The sequence below is a fragment of the Meriones unguiculatus genome, chromosome 10, assembly GCF_030254825.1.
Source record: "Meriones unguiculatus strain TT.TT164.6M chromosome 10, Bangor_MerUng_6.1, whole genome shotgun sequence".
In the NCBI taxonomy this organism is placed as follows: domain Eukaryota; kingdom Metazoa; phylum Chordata; class Mammalia; order Rodentia; family Muridae; genus Meriones; species Meriones unguiculatus.
Genome location: NC_083358.1, coordinates 9,542,608 through 9,556,607, shown reverse-complemented (window position 1 = coordinate 9,556,607; position 14,000 = coordinate 9,542,608). Strand labels below are relative to the sequence as shown.

The 14,000-nt window shown below is 44.9% G+C and overlaps 1 protein-coding gene across 1 annotated transcript in view; it reads left to right on the top strand.

Moving 5' to 3' along the window:
• Nucleotides 1–14,000, top strand: part of Cdh13 (cadherin 13) — a 969,722-nt gene that overhangs the window by 370,829 nt on the left and 584,893 nt on the right. The window contains exon 3 of the mRNA XM_060391900.1: nt 6,805–7,013. Coding sequence (XP_060247883.1) covers nt 6,805–7,013 — 209 coding nt within the window. The remainder of the gene's footprint in view (nt 1–6,804; nt 7,014–14,000) is intronic.

The following is a 14,000-nucleotide window of genomic DNA, read 5'->3' as shown; positions in this document are numbered from 1 at the left end:
TATGATAATTTAGATATTTGTTCACAAGTTTAATTGCATAGTATAATCTTTCCTTTGAGTCATCTATGGAAATATCATCCGGAGCTACTAATACTTTGAACATTGTCACTATAGAAACAAACATTTTAAATAGTCATAAACTATCCAATTCTTCCTTAGCTGTGTTCTTTAAACTCTGTACCTCTGGACATATACTGCCTTCATCTCTGTGCCAAGTTGGCACCTCACTGACGCCTTGGAGAATCAACACACTTAACTAATAGGGGACTGTGAGGCATAGCCATTCTTGTCAATAGTATACCTTAATTGGGACTTCAATATAGTATTAGAATAGGCAAGAAAGTAGCATCTGTTTTCTATAGGATAAATTACTTCCTCTTTTAACAAACTATTCTTTGTGTACACTGTCTTATATATCACTGGTCACCACATAGGAGCCATCAGGATTTGAGGCTTTGCTAGGATGTGTTTCTCTATCAATCCTTTCCTACTGATGTGTGTTAGGTGTAGTATTTCACTCCAGTCTCCGCTGCTGTGATTTGGATTTACATCCTGCTAGTTTGAACCCTTACTCCCTAGATGCTAGTGCTGCTTTAGAAGGTTGAGGAAACTTTAGGGAGTAGAGCCTTGTTGCAGGAAGTGTGTCACTGGGAGGGATTTGACCCTCGAGGTTTGACGACTCAGCCTCACTTCCTGTGCATTCTCTGCTTCCTGGTGCCTAGCTGCTCATGCTCATGCTGCCATGCCTTCCTGCTGTGATGGACTATGTTCCCTCAGACTGTGAGCCAAGGTAAACAGCTTCTTCCTTCAGTTACTTCTTGTATTTGGTCACAGTAATGAAAAAAGTAATTCATATACCTGGCATCAAACCTGGGTTATAAACTGACCAGGTTGGAGTCATAAACAGTAAAAGGATGGATGGAGAGGAACTGAAACCAGGTTAGGATTTCCAAGGAAGCACTAGATAGCAGTTAGAGAACTTTGTGACTAAGCTTACTTTTTGTTGATTTGAATCCTTAGGTTTATTTTAATATATGCTTTCTAGAAAGCTACACCTTTTATGATCTGTGTTGTCTTAGTCATTTTTCTATTGCTGCGACAAAATGCCATGAGCAAGGCAACTTATAAAATATAGCACTTAATTGGGTTTACAGGTTCAGAGAGTTAAAGTCCGTTAGAGATTAACAAAGGCACGAAGCTGGGAGCCCACGTCTTGACTTGCAAGTAAATGGGAGAACACATTGGAAATGGCAAGTCTTTTGAAACATGAATGCCTCCCTCCAGTGTCACACCTCTTCCAACAGAGTCACTCTTTCTGATCCTTCCCAAGCAGTTTTACCAACTGGGGATGAATTATTCAGGCAGATGAGCTGGGCAGAGGGGGCCAGGTATATGGTATATTCTCATTCAAATTATGTAACATGCTACCACAGGCAGAAAGGAAGAGACTATCTACCAGGAACTGATAGGATCAGAGAGGAGGGATTGTAATCCTGTATGTGAGTTAAAGCTCTCGGTGTGGAGTCTGCCAGCAAACACCCCAGGCCGGGTTTAAATGGTTAGGTTTCTCTTTACATGTGGTCTTTCAGGGTTGTGGGCAAAGAGCTGTAGCCTCTCTTGCTTCATATCACTTTCCCTCCTCATGGTCCTGCCAGGAAGGGACAGGGCCTCACCCCATTAAGCAAAGGGGTTCTCAGGTGCACTGGACCTCAGAATCAGCCAGAGTAGAGCTGCCTAGAGTGCTCATCTGCATGGTAGCAGCTCATTGTTCCTGGTCTGACCAAGGTCTGACCAAAAAGAAGTGAGGGGCACAGGAGTAGGGGACCCACTGGGAGAAGGAAGCTGTACAGGAGGAGGGGATGATGGCAATTCGGGTGATCATGCTTGCAGAGAGTCAAGTTCAGTCCCAAGAGCTGTGTGCACAACTGTATCTTGTTTTGATGCATGTCATAGGGGTCTCAGTGAGCCCATTTCCCATATGGCAAGAGTAAAGGGTTCAGGGTGTCCCACAGTTGCAAGGCTCCAACAGGAGTCAGAATCAGAAAAGGGCTTAAAAACCAGCACGGAAACTGCCATTCTTATGCACAGGAGTAGCAAATCACAGTGTGCCAGGTTCCCCGGCCTCCACTCGATGCCAGGAATGACAGGAAATGGGGAAACCTGGCATTCAGAAAGTCTGTTTATTATCTAACATCTCAGTTACTGACTTGGAAAACATTCGATTCATGAGGACTTTTTTTTTCTTCAAATTGTTTTTTTTTTTAAATTAATATTCAGCCAGCATATAAAATGTTAGTACCTTTGATATACTCACCTGTCACCTCACAGGGTACCTCTGATGACGTCCAAGGATTTGTGATATACGGAAGGGCATTGGAATATGAAGTTGCCTTTCTTCTCTAGTTCCTGGCTACTGGGAAGTGAATGGACCTAGAGCTTAAATGGATAGGTCAGAATGGATAGGGGCTGGGTTCCTGCCCTTTTCCTTTGTATTCACCTAACCCTGATTAAGCAAGTTCCCAAGTCAGTTGCTTCTGCTATAAAATGGAAAATGATGCTTCTGCATTATCCTCTATGATCCGCAGTGGGACTGTATTGCCCCCAAGGAGACAAAATTTACTTTTGTGTGGGAAGGAATAAAGAGTTACTTAGAAAAGAGTAAGTTGAGATAAGAGATGAAATATGTAGACAAATATCAATGTATCTGTGATGTTAAATTTTTATGATAGTAATAAAATTTAGGAAAATATCCAAAATGTCTCTTTAGGGAAGTAGGTAATGAAAAAGCAAAAGCCAGAAAGTGTTGATATAGTATGGCCGTGTGGTGAGGAGAAGATATGCATTGGCACAGAGCTTGGCAGTCAGGAGCCATGCTGCTAGTGGTGGTGAATGGTGGGTGTTGTGACTAGGCCTTTTGTTCAAGCTGCTCACATTGGCTTCAGCTGTGTTTTGGGACCAGGAAAAGCTGTATTAAGGTACAGGGAGAAATGAGCTAGAACCTCTGACTTTGCTCATGTATGGAGTCAGTCTGAACATGGGAGTGAAATGGTGTGTGTGTGCCGTGTGAAATGGTATGTGTAGAATATGGAGTTCAGGAGAGACTATAGCTCACCCTTTACACCCACCTCTACCACAGGGCTCAGCTAAGTCAGGGGGTCACTACAGGCCTCAATCTCAATTTGAAGCCTTATCTCCAGCCTGCCCTGCTCATAACAGGACTGGGGCCCTCATTCCCACCAATAAAGCACCTTTGTTACCTCTGGATAATAATGGAATTTGGGGAAACTGTTATGGTGGCTTCTCATATGGAAGAAAAGTCATTTGTTTCTTGCTAAGCACATAGGAATGAATAATAAAATAAGACTCAGTTTCTACTCTGGGCTGTAAAAATAAGTAGAGTGGAGATGTGTGATACGATTGATCGGAGGTATGATACATGCTTTGATGAGCCGGTCTCATGTTAGAAAATGAGAACGGAGCATGTGCAGTGGTTTAGTTGTTTGGTTGGTTCACTGGTGAGTTGAGTTGTCAACTCAACGCAGCCTGCAGTCTCATGGGCGGGGAGTCTTAATGAGGACTTACCTAGATCCAGTGGGCCTATGGGTCTGTGTGGGATGGTTCTGACTCTTAATTAGGAAGCACCATTACGGGTGGTACCATCCCCTTGGTAGGAGATCCAGAACAGTATAACAGGACAGAGCTTATAGGAGTAAATAAACAAGAATCTTGTGTTTACTGTCTCTCTGTTCCCCGCCGTGGACATGACACCTTACATTCTGCCTCGATTTCTCCACAATAGTGAACTGCAACCTGGAATTGTGAGCCAAATAAACTTTCTCTCTCCAGTGTTGCTTTTTGTTCAGGGCATTTTACTACAGCAGCAGAAATAAAACTAGGACAAACTGAGTGGAGACTGAAGAGGACATCCTCTAATTAGACTCCTAGTGGTAGGAGGGGATCACCAATCCCCCCAAAAACTTTGACTTAAAATTTACCCTGCCTACAAGATGGGCAGGGACAAAAACAAAGCAGAGACTGAGGGGATGTCCAACCGATGACTGGCCCAAACTGGGACTCATCCCTTGGGAGACAGCCAACTCTGACATGATTGACAACACTCTGCTATGCTTATGGTTGAGATCCTAGCATGGCTGTCCTCTGAGTGGCTCCATCCAGCAGCTGATGGAAACAGATGCAGGGACCCACAACCAAATATCGGGTGGAGTGCAGGGAGTCTTGGGCAAGAATGGAGGAATAATAGAAGGACCCAGGGGGGACAGGACCTCCATAAGAAGACCAACTAACTAGGGGCCTGTAGAGAATGAAGTACAAACCAAGAACCATGCAGGGACTAGACATAGGCCCCCTCCACAGATGTAGCCGATAGTCATCTCAGTCCTCACATGGGTTCTGTAGTACTGGGAATAGGGGCTGACTCTGAAATGGACTCTGTTGCCTGCTTTTCAATCACTTTTTCCTGTGGGGCTACCCTATCAGGCCACAGGGAAAGAAGATTTGCTCAGTCCTGATGTGACTTGATATGCTAAGGTGGGTTGGGGGGGCTCCCTTTCTCTGAGGAGTAGGGGAAGGGAAATAGGGGAAACAGGGCGGGAGGGCAGGATCAGGAGGAGAGGAGAGAGGGGGCTAATACCAGGATGTAAAATGAATAATTAAAATTAAAAAAGAAGAATCAAAAAAACTCCACAGAGATAAAGACAGAGACAGAGACATGGCGAGACTGACAAAGTCAAAGAGAAACACACATACACATAGTAAGACAGAAACAGAAAAAGAAAAAAGAAGGGAAGAGAGAGAAGAAAGGGATGCACAAGATGGAAGGAGAGAAAAGGAGGGTAAGTGAGGAAAGAGGGAGAATTGGGGAAAAGAGAGAGAGGAACCCAATGGTTATCATTAGTAGGATAAATAAAACCAGTATAGCCAAATACTGGGCTATAATATCATGATTAGGATCAATATAGTGATTTGGATTCTCTCCACATAGCTTTTATTACAGAATAGTATTATAATTGCTCTTTTTATTACTTGTTATTGTTGTTAATCTCTTACTGTGAAAATTTCATACATTAAACTTCATTATAAGCATATGTGTGCATAGGAATAAGGATATTAAGTATTCAGTTTTATCCGTTTATCCAGGGTTTTGGCGATGCATTGGGATCTTAGAAAATACATACCTATGGGTTTGGAGAGAGAGAGAGAGAGAGAGAGAGAGAGAGAGAGAGAGAGAGAGAGAGAGAGAGAGAGAGAAGACAGAGAGAGGAGGGAGAGGAAAGAGAGAGAGTGCTCAGCAGTTAAGAGCACTTGCTGCTCACCAGGGCACTTCAGTGAAGTTCCTGGCATTGACACTGGGAAACTCACATCTAACTGTAACTCTAATGCCCTCTTCTGGTCTCCACTGGCACTTGCCCTCATATGACATACATACTGATAGACTTACAAATCAAGAAAAGTACGTCTTCAAGAAATAAAAACCTATGTCTAAGAATCTATAAGTATAGTACAACTCCATGCTTATCTACAAGGATCCTCAAAACAGAGAGTAGAAGGGTGAGAGACAAGCAGATATAGACCACATAGAGAGGGCCTGAATGGTGAAATTATGGGTCTGGTACAGAGGAACCTTAGAGGAGAGCATGGTCACTGTCATCAGCCACCACTGGTGACACTGTGCAAGACCAGGTGGCTCATCCAAGGCTTACTATCTCTGTTTTTTTTTCACATAACTAAATCATGACCTCATCTCCCCACGCCCCACACCCCCAAAACCACCATCTCTATCATCACCACATGTCCTTACACTACAGCAAGCTAACTTATTTTCTTGGCTTTTCTTCCTTCATCTCTAAACCACTTTCTATAGCTCACATCTATGATGGAGATCTCTGGGACTTCAAATGGCTCTTGTGTGATTCCCATCCCTGTTCTCCACTAGAGCCAGAATGCACACCTATTGCTGGTGTGCACACCTATTCCAGTGTGCACACTGGAGGATAGTAGACAGCTTCCAGGAAGCCTCCCAGTTACTAGCTTTTCTGATTGTTTCCAAAAGATACTTTCAGAATGCTCTTCCACTTGCCAGTACCTCACACCATTTCCAGTTTCCCTCCATAAGTGCCCCTTGGTGTCCTTTTTCTATTTTGGTACCTCCATGAACATTCATGTCATATCTCTGAACTAGCTTGAATGTCTGGATAATTCTTCATCCTCTGATCCACTCAGTTTCAAGTTCCTGCTCGGATATTGTCTTGTCAATGCCATCTTTGATGTTTCTGTTCATTGCTGTGCTGATCAAAGACTCACACGTTGCAAAAACAGGCCACATCCTTCAAACAAACTCTTTCATATCTGACCCTTACTTCATCCACAACCCTGAGGGACAAGACCTGCCCTGTTCTTCAGTCTCCACAGTGCTGAGCAGTCACCCAGAAACTAAAAGTTGATCAAGGCTGGACCTTTTTGCATTTTCTTCTTTGAGCTGATCTCATGTAGTCCAGGGTGCTCCCAAACTTGTAAGGTAGTCATTTGTGCATTGCTGGAGACCAAATACAGAGCATTTTGGATTTCTAGCTGAGCTACATCTCAAGCCCAAGGTTGTGTCTTGATTGTGTAAACTCCACTACTATAGTCCATGTGACTCTGAAACAAATGGCTTGGATCAGGGTAGAGGGCAGCTCTGTGGCATCATGGTACAGCCATCCATCCATGGCTAAGAGATCAGACATCTCAAGTATGAAGCTGTTCAACCTACTCACCTTCCTTCTGCTCTTTGTTTTCTTTCCTTAGTGACCTTCAGTGACTGCAAGGGCAATGAGAAGCTGCACTATGAGGTCTCAAGCCCATACTTCAAGGTGAACAGCAATGGCGCCCTAGTCGCTCTCAGAAACATAACTGCAGTGGGCAGGACCCTGTTCGTCCATGCGCGGACTCCTCACGCTGAAGATATGGCGGAGCTCGTGATTGTCGGGGGAAAAGACATCCAAGGCTCCTTGCAGGTAACATGATGTCTTGGAATGAGTTGCAACAGCAATGTTAGATTCAGTATCGCATGGGAAATGAGCATCTATCATGTTGGGCAGGAGTCTACTGTTGTTATCGTTTCTATGAGTGACAAAAAGCCCAACTCAAATATAAACGGTGAAAGAGAAGGCAGTGGGATTCAGTGGCTCCCGTAATGGATGCATTTGGGGACCTCCTTTTCCACCAAGCATGGCTGTGCACTGGTACATAGACAAGGGCATCAGCCCTGATTTGTGTCTCTCTTCTGATTCCATCTTGCTCATTGGCGCCGCTCTGTGGGTATCCCAGTGTAAAGGTTCCCTGACAAGTCCACCTCATTCTCCAGGATGATGTCACCTGAGTCTATCTCTTCCGAGGGATAGCAACCGAAGCTTGTGATTGACTCGCATTGGCTCTCATTATATCACGTGAGCATTCCTGAACTAGGCACTATTTGTGACATTCTGGTTGGTAGCATGTCCTTTCCTGAAGATGTCTCCACCTGCCTAACCCTTGGAGCAGGAGTAAAAGATGGTATCTTCTCAAAAATTAATGAACATCCTATTGTCAGAGAAAGAGGGGTGGAGATTTAGCATGCTGGGAATACACTGGCTCATAGAGTTGTATACCATGGACTGGCACTCCTTCCCTTCCAAGTACTCATGCATGGAAGTCTCTGACACTCCCACATATGTGTAAAACTGATCGGTGTCACATGTAAGATTGTGTCAGGCAGAGTGCTTTGACTATAATCTACAACCAATTCTTCCTTCTCTAGGGACGCTTTGACTCTGGTGTCTTCATTAGAAGTTTTAAAAACCACTCTGGCAGACTCCCACAGAACAGTGACAGCAGCAGTGGTGATGTCCCCCAGCTAGGCGTGGACAGCCTCTTCTCCTGCCTGCTGCCCTGGTTCTTCTCTCTGAGAAGCCCATGACCCTAATGAGTCTCCATCTGGTGCTCTTCACAACCCTGTCTTGTCTTCAGTTCAGTTCAGTGGTAGAGCGAGAACAGTGCCGCAGCTGGGAAGCTGAGAGAGCACAAGCGGCAATGAGTTCAGGCTTCATCAATCTCAGGAGAGCAATATAACTTCTCTATCTGCAGACTAGAGGGTGGCACAGGCTGGATGGCTCACCAGTGGCCCTGCACTGACTCTGCCACCGTGTTCACGTCAGATATGGCTGGATGCCCCCTGCTGGACCGGAGTATCTCTCCCAATGCAGCATTTGTAGGAGCAACTGTCAATTGATCAGGTATAGATGTTTCCAGGGATGGACTTTACCATGTCTGAGGAGAACAAACCCCATGATTCTCTTTTCTGTTTGTGAGTCTGAAAGATAAGGGGAGATTTAACACATGTACACACACACACACACACACACACACACACACACATCAGTGATGCTTTAGTTATTATTTAATAATTTCACACTGTATAAGGAGTATTTTGATAATATTTACCCTTATTACTCTTATTACTCCTCATTTCTTCTGAGCTTTTTTTCCAGCGAGTTCTTCTTCTATTTTCATGTCTTTTTTTTTTTCATGATACACTGAGTTTAGCCTGGGTTGCCCATGTGAGCATGGACTTGGGTTTTAGGGTTATTTACTGGATGAGGGGCCAGTCACAGTAGCTAAGTCACTGAAGAACAGCGACTCCCCCATCCATGATGGAATGTTGCCAGGCTCGGTCTTGTGCAGGGAAATCACAGCTGCAGTGGGTTCTGGAGCACGAGGCCATGCCATAGCCAGAAACCATCATCTTACGGCCTTCCTCCCATGCTCTGGCTCTCATTCTCTCTGTCCCTTCTTTCACCATGTTCCCCTGAGCCTTTGGTTTGGGGTTGATGCGGATGTCCAGTTAGGAATCTGTATGGTGATGGATGCCCACTACACAGGATGCTTTTCTGACCAAAGGCTGAGAGATTTATACTAAACTGTAAACATAAATGTTTAGAAGGTGTGTGACAGCATGCCCATTATCTAGCAAAACAACAGTGTCACTGACCTTTGTAAAGATAGTAGGACATTGGTGACTGTCACCAGTGTGGAAACTCATGCAGACACAAAGGCAAGCCTGTTCCTTCCTAGCTGGTGCTGCTTTCACAGCATCTCACTGACTTGTGATAGAGCAACTTGGCAAATAACTCAAGCAACAGAACTGCCAGACTGGGTAACAAAATTGCTTCTTAGGAGAATGTAAATGGTGTGAAGATCAAGAGAGGAGATGATTACATAAGGAACTAAATGGTTCTAATAGGCATTGTTTGCCATGATTAATGATTTATATTTATAGTATGTAAAGAATGCCTTAGTGTTTGCTCAAAAGACGGTAGGAAGGATTCCAGGTACCTCTCAGGACAAAAGCCTCCTTTGAAGGATGAAGAGACTGGGGTTCATGGCCTAGAGATTTGGCTATGGCATTTAGGTCTCTTGAGGCCCTGTGGGGTGCTTCCAAGCCCTGGTCTGTTCTCATTTGCCACTGTCTAAATGCACAGGGGCCAAGCTTGGCTGAGATTGTGCACTCCTATAGAGTACCTGGGGGTGGAGGAGAGCAGGGGGTGGGAGTGGGGCAGGGGGAGATTGTTGCTATGGCATTCAGTGGGCCAGGCCCCATCGACACAGGAGTGTCTGGGAGCCTTAATAATTTCATGAAGTTTAAATATGCTCAGATGTGTCCATAGCAAAAACCCCAAAAGGGAAAAGAGAAAAAGAAAAACAAAATAGATAGCAAAAGAATCCTGAAGAAAGCTGGAGCTCCAAACCTTTGCGTATAGGGTGTGTGTGTGTGTGTGTGTGTGTGTGTGTGTGTGTGTGTGTGTGCATGTATTTATGTGTTTATATAGACATACATACAGATGTGTGGGGACACACATGAACATGCGGAGGACAGAGATTCATCACTCTCCATCTTATTTTTGGAGACCGGCTGGTCTCTCCATGAACATGAAGCTTACCAGTTCAACTAGACCAGCTAGCCAGGGAGCTCCAGAGATCCTCCTGCCTCTGAGGTTATGGACGGTCATTGATGTACCCACTCACATGGCACCTGAAGATCTGATCTGAGGTGCTCCTGCTTGCGTGGCAGGTACTTGGCCAGCTGTACCATAGTTGAAATACCTGTAAAAACAGAGTAAACATGGGAAGATTAACTTAGCGTCATAGCTTCGGAGGTGTCACTGCAGTTGGCTCTACTGATTTTGGGCCTGTGGTAAGGTGAGAGCATCATGTCTGTGGCAGCAGATGGAGCATGGGGTACAGACAGAGAGGACAGGACCGGGGACAAGGCAGGCCCTTCAAAGGCATGGCCCTGCTGACCTGCTTCCTCCAATCAGGCCCCACTTCCTAACAATCCCAGAACATTCTAAAGTAGTACCACCAGCTGGTGACCGAGTATTCAATATATGGACCTGGGAGGGATATTTCATGTTCACAACACGAGTGTACACAGATTGACCTGGCGTTCTGTCAGAAGGGGGAGTGAAAGGATGTAGGGATGGCTTAGTACTAAACAGATGTAAGAGTGGGGGATACTGTATGCCTCTGGAGAAGAAGAGGTCGAGAACCCTGGGCTGTTTGTATAACAGGTCCCTCTTTTCATGTATTATAATTGTTAGTTCTTGTAATATATCAAGTGTGAGACACTGTCTACTATCCCCATCTTATTGAGAAGGATCTATGAAGACTGAATGACTCAATGTTATTGATCAGATCTTTCTGGCTGCTTAGCCCATGCCTCTGGCCTCTTTTAGGTACTTCCCTGTCCTGGCCTGAGCTGTCCCTTGAAGGACAGTCCCTTTGGAGAGTGAGGAATGTACCATGAGGTCATACCTCCTAAGGGAAGTGACTAATTGCCTACAGGGTGTTTTTTTTTTCCTTAGCTCTTTGACCTTGGGTAAATTGCTGTGCCTCCCAAGGCTCCATTCAGTTTGAGTTTATCATCCATAAAGAAGAGATGGTAATGGACCTCCCAGGGTCTTCATGAGGATCAAACGAGACAATATATGCAGCAGCAACTGTTAGCATTTACCTAGGGCCACAGTAATGACCAGGGCTGATGCTTATGGAATGCGCTTGGAGCTCAGCCCTCCCCTGCCCCCTTCACTCCGTACATCCCACAGCATGGCACGAGAGGAGCTTGTCTTCATCCACACCTCATGGGGAGGAGTGTGAGATGCAGTGATGTTGTTCCTTGTCCCAATACACAGCAAGGAGATCGTGGGGCTGAGGCTCAGCTCTGACTCCTCTTCTCTGACCTGGGGTGGAGGATCCATGTCCTCACAGTCAGGAACTGAGCTAGTACATGAAGGTCACATTCCACAGAGGCTACGATGATGGTGCAAAGCAGGAAGCATTATCTAGACTGGATTATCACAGGGTCCTAGTCAGTACTGTTCTGACTCCTAGTGCTGTTCCTAGTGCTGAAATTAGAAGAATATTATGAGAACCCTCACTCGTACTTTGCATTTCTCCCCTTGGCACCTTGCTTCCATCTCCCCCCAGTTTGAGTTTGATCTTGTCACTCACCTGAGAGAGTTGCAACCATGGCTATCAGAGGCAAGGTTTTCTCTTCAGGTTGGCTGGCACACTCTGTATTTCCCACATATCTGAGACCATGACATCTCAGCATTCTGCATTTGGAGGAGGCTGCAGGAGTAGTATCAGGTTCAAATTACAGGAAAAGTGGGCAAGCAGAAAGGATTTTAGACTCCTGTAAAAGGAAGCAGGGGTCTTTTTAGCTTCTTGAGAGAGGAACAAACAGGGTGAAAAGCTTAGGAAGTCTTACTCAAGCAGACACTGAGAATGAATGGTTAAAATCATGGCCACTATTCTTTTCAAGAATCTATTTCATGGAACCTTTTAAAGGGTGTAAACCTCAACATATGTTTTAATGGATATTTTTTTTCTCATCTTTACACTCTCCCTGGGAGGTTGGTCATGTTATTCCCCAACCATATGCACACATGAGAACTCAGCCAAGAGCCCTAACTTGAAATTGACAGAAAGAAGATTGAAATGCTGGCTCCCCTAATCCAAACACGCAGGAGCACTACTCCAGGCAGGTGCTGCCATTGCCCATGGGGCTGTGGCTTACAGCTGCATCGGAGCAATTGAGAAAACTAGATATACAAAGTGTGGCTTGAAGGAGAGTACAGCCAACATGTGTATTTAATGATTCTACGTTTTCTGGTCTGGAAGATGGAGACAAACGGGACTGGGCTGGGCAGAAGTAATGGGCAGGATATTTGGTAAAGCCTGTCTGTACTGAGGTGGAGGCTCTTGAGACTTCTTGATAGAGATTCCCAGGAGTTGCTGGCTAATATGAGACAACCCGAGATGGTATGACTTTTTCTCTGGAGTAGAAATGACCAGGTTCACGTATCCATTCCCGTCCTTACTGATTTTTCCACCTGGACCACTTACTCAGTGCTCTCAACCCAGTTGCTTTTATCTATGAAATGGGGATAAGAATGGATTCCGTGTCTTTCCGCTGGGCATAGCAGATGACCTCAAGCAGTAGAGCAGTCAATGGGGTTTGCCTGGCACCACTAGAGGACAGATGAACAGCCTCATGCTGAATTTACCAACTGAGGTGGTAAGACTGAGCCTGAGAAAGTGGTTCAGAGAAAGCAGAGGACAGTGTCTCATGGTGATAGGTGTGACACCCAAGGAGACCCAACCTGGAAAGGCTGTAGCTTCTAAGTTTATATTTCCAGATTTTGAAGTCCATCCATGAAATTAATAAAGAGCATATTTAATCAATATCTTAAAAAAATATAAAGATTCTCAGAGACAAATTCCAGTACAGTCCCAGTTCAGCTGTGAGGCTCATAGCCCTTCTTTGATGGAAGGCTGTATCTCTCTTCTTTCCCATGCTATGTGACGTCACATGCATCCAGACTTTGCTTGTTAGTAGCTTTCATTATAAAGCTATTCCTGAATCTTCAGTGGTCTTCCTATAATCTAATACTTAACTGAGGTATTGTAAGTTCACCTTAGAGCTGAGTTGGCGAAGACAGTTTAATCTTCAGCCTTTTGACAGGCTGTGAGTTACTGTTATGTGAGTGGAGAGGTTAACCGTCCATGCAGAAACCAGTTTGCTACCCTGTAGAAGGTGGGGATGAACCTGAATCACCAAAGTGAGCTTGAGCTAAACTGTTACCTTCCTGTCATTAAACTATCTCTCACTGCCTGACCAAGGGGAGATGAAGAGCAGCAGATATGTGGATGTGTGTGAGTGTGTGGGGGGGGGTACACTTGCCATACACATTCATTAGTGCAGGCATATGCATCTGATCACACATGTTTGTGTGTTTCTGCTTCTGTACCAAGCTTCAGATAGTTGCCTGGAAAATCTCTGTGTTGTAGTCCTTATGAAGAGATGAATTTGCTTGTATGTAAAGGAGATTCATCCTTTCCCAGCCTGCCTGTTAGTCCAGTACTATTAGTTTATTATTTATTTATTCTTCATTCATTTTATTTCCGAGTTCATGACCTGCAGTCTTTCAACTGTGGTGGATGCAGAGAACCTGACAGAGTCAGATCAGGATGAAACACCAAGGAACTTGCAGAAATGTATTTTGACTTAAGGTTGGAGAATTGAATGCCTAGGTCCTCTTGAATCTGGGAGCCTGGATTCTGAGACCTTGTTGAATATAAATGCACTGGTCCAGGTGCCTAGGTCCTCATGACCAAGGGAGAGGATGCACAGTGCATCAGGAACCACCCCTATCTGCTTTCCCATAAACTGTACCCCAGATCCACAGCACCTACTTTTAGGTTGTACAATCCAGATTAAAAAAAAAAAAATCCGAGTGTTTTGGTGTCTCCGCCTGATCTGCTCGCCTGCCCTTCAGGCAGATGCTGAAGACGATGCATCTCTGAAAGGCCCTTCCAGTACAGCACGGGTGCTTCTGCGGTGTCACTGTTATCCATCCAAGTCCTTCTTGCCTTCAAGCGGCCTCACCTCTGAGACGTTACCT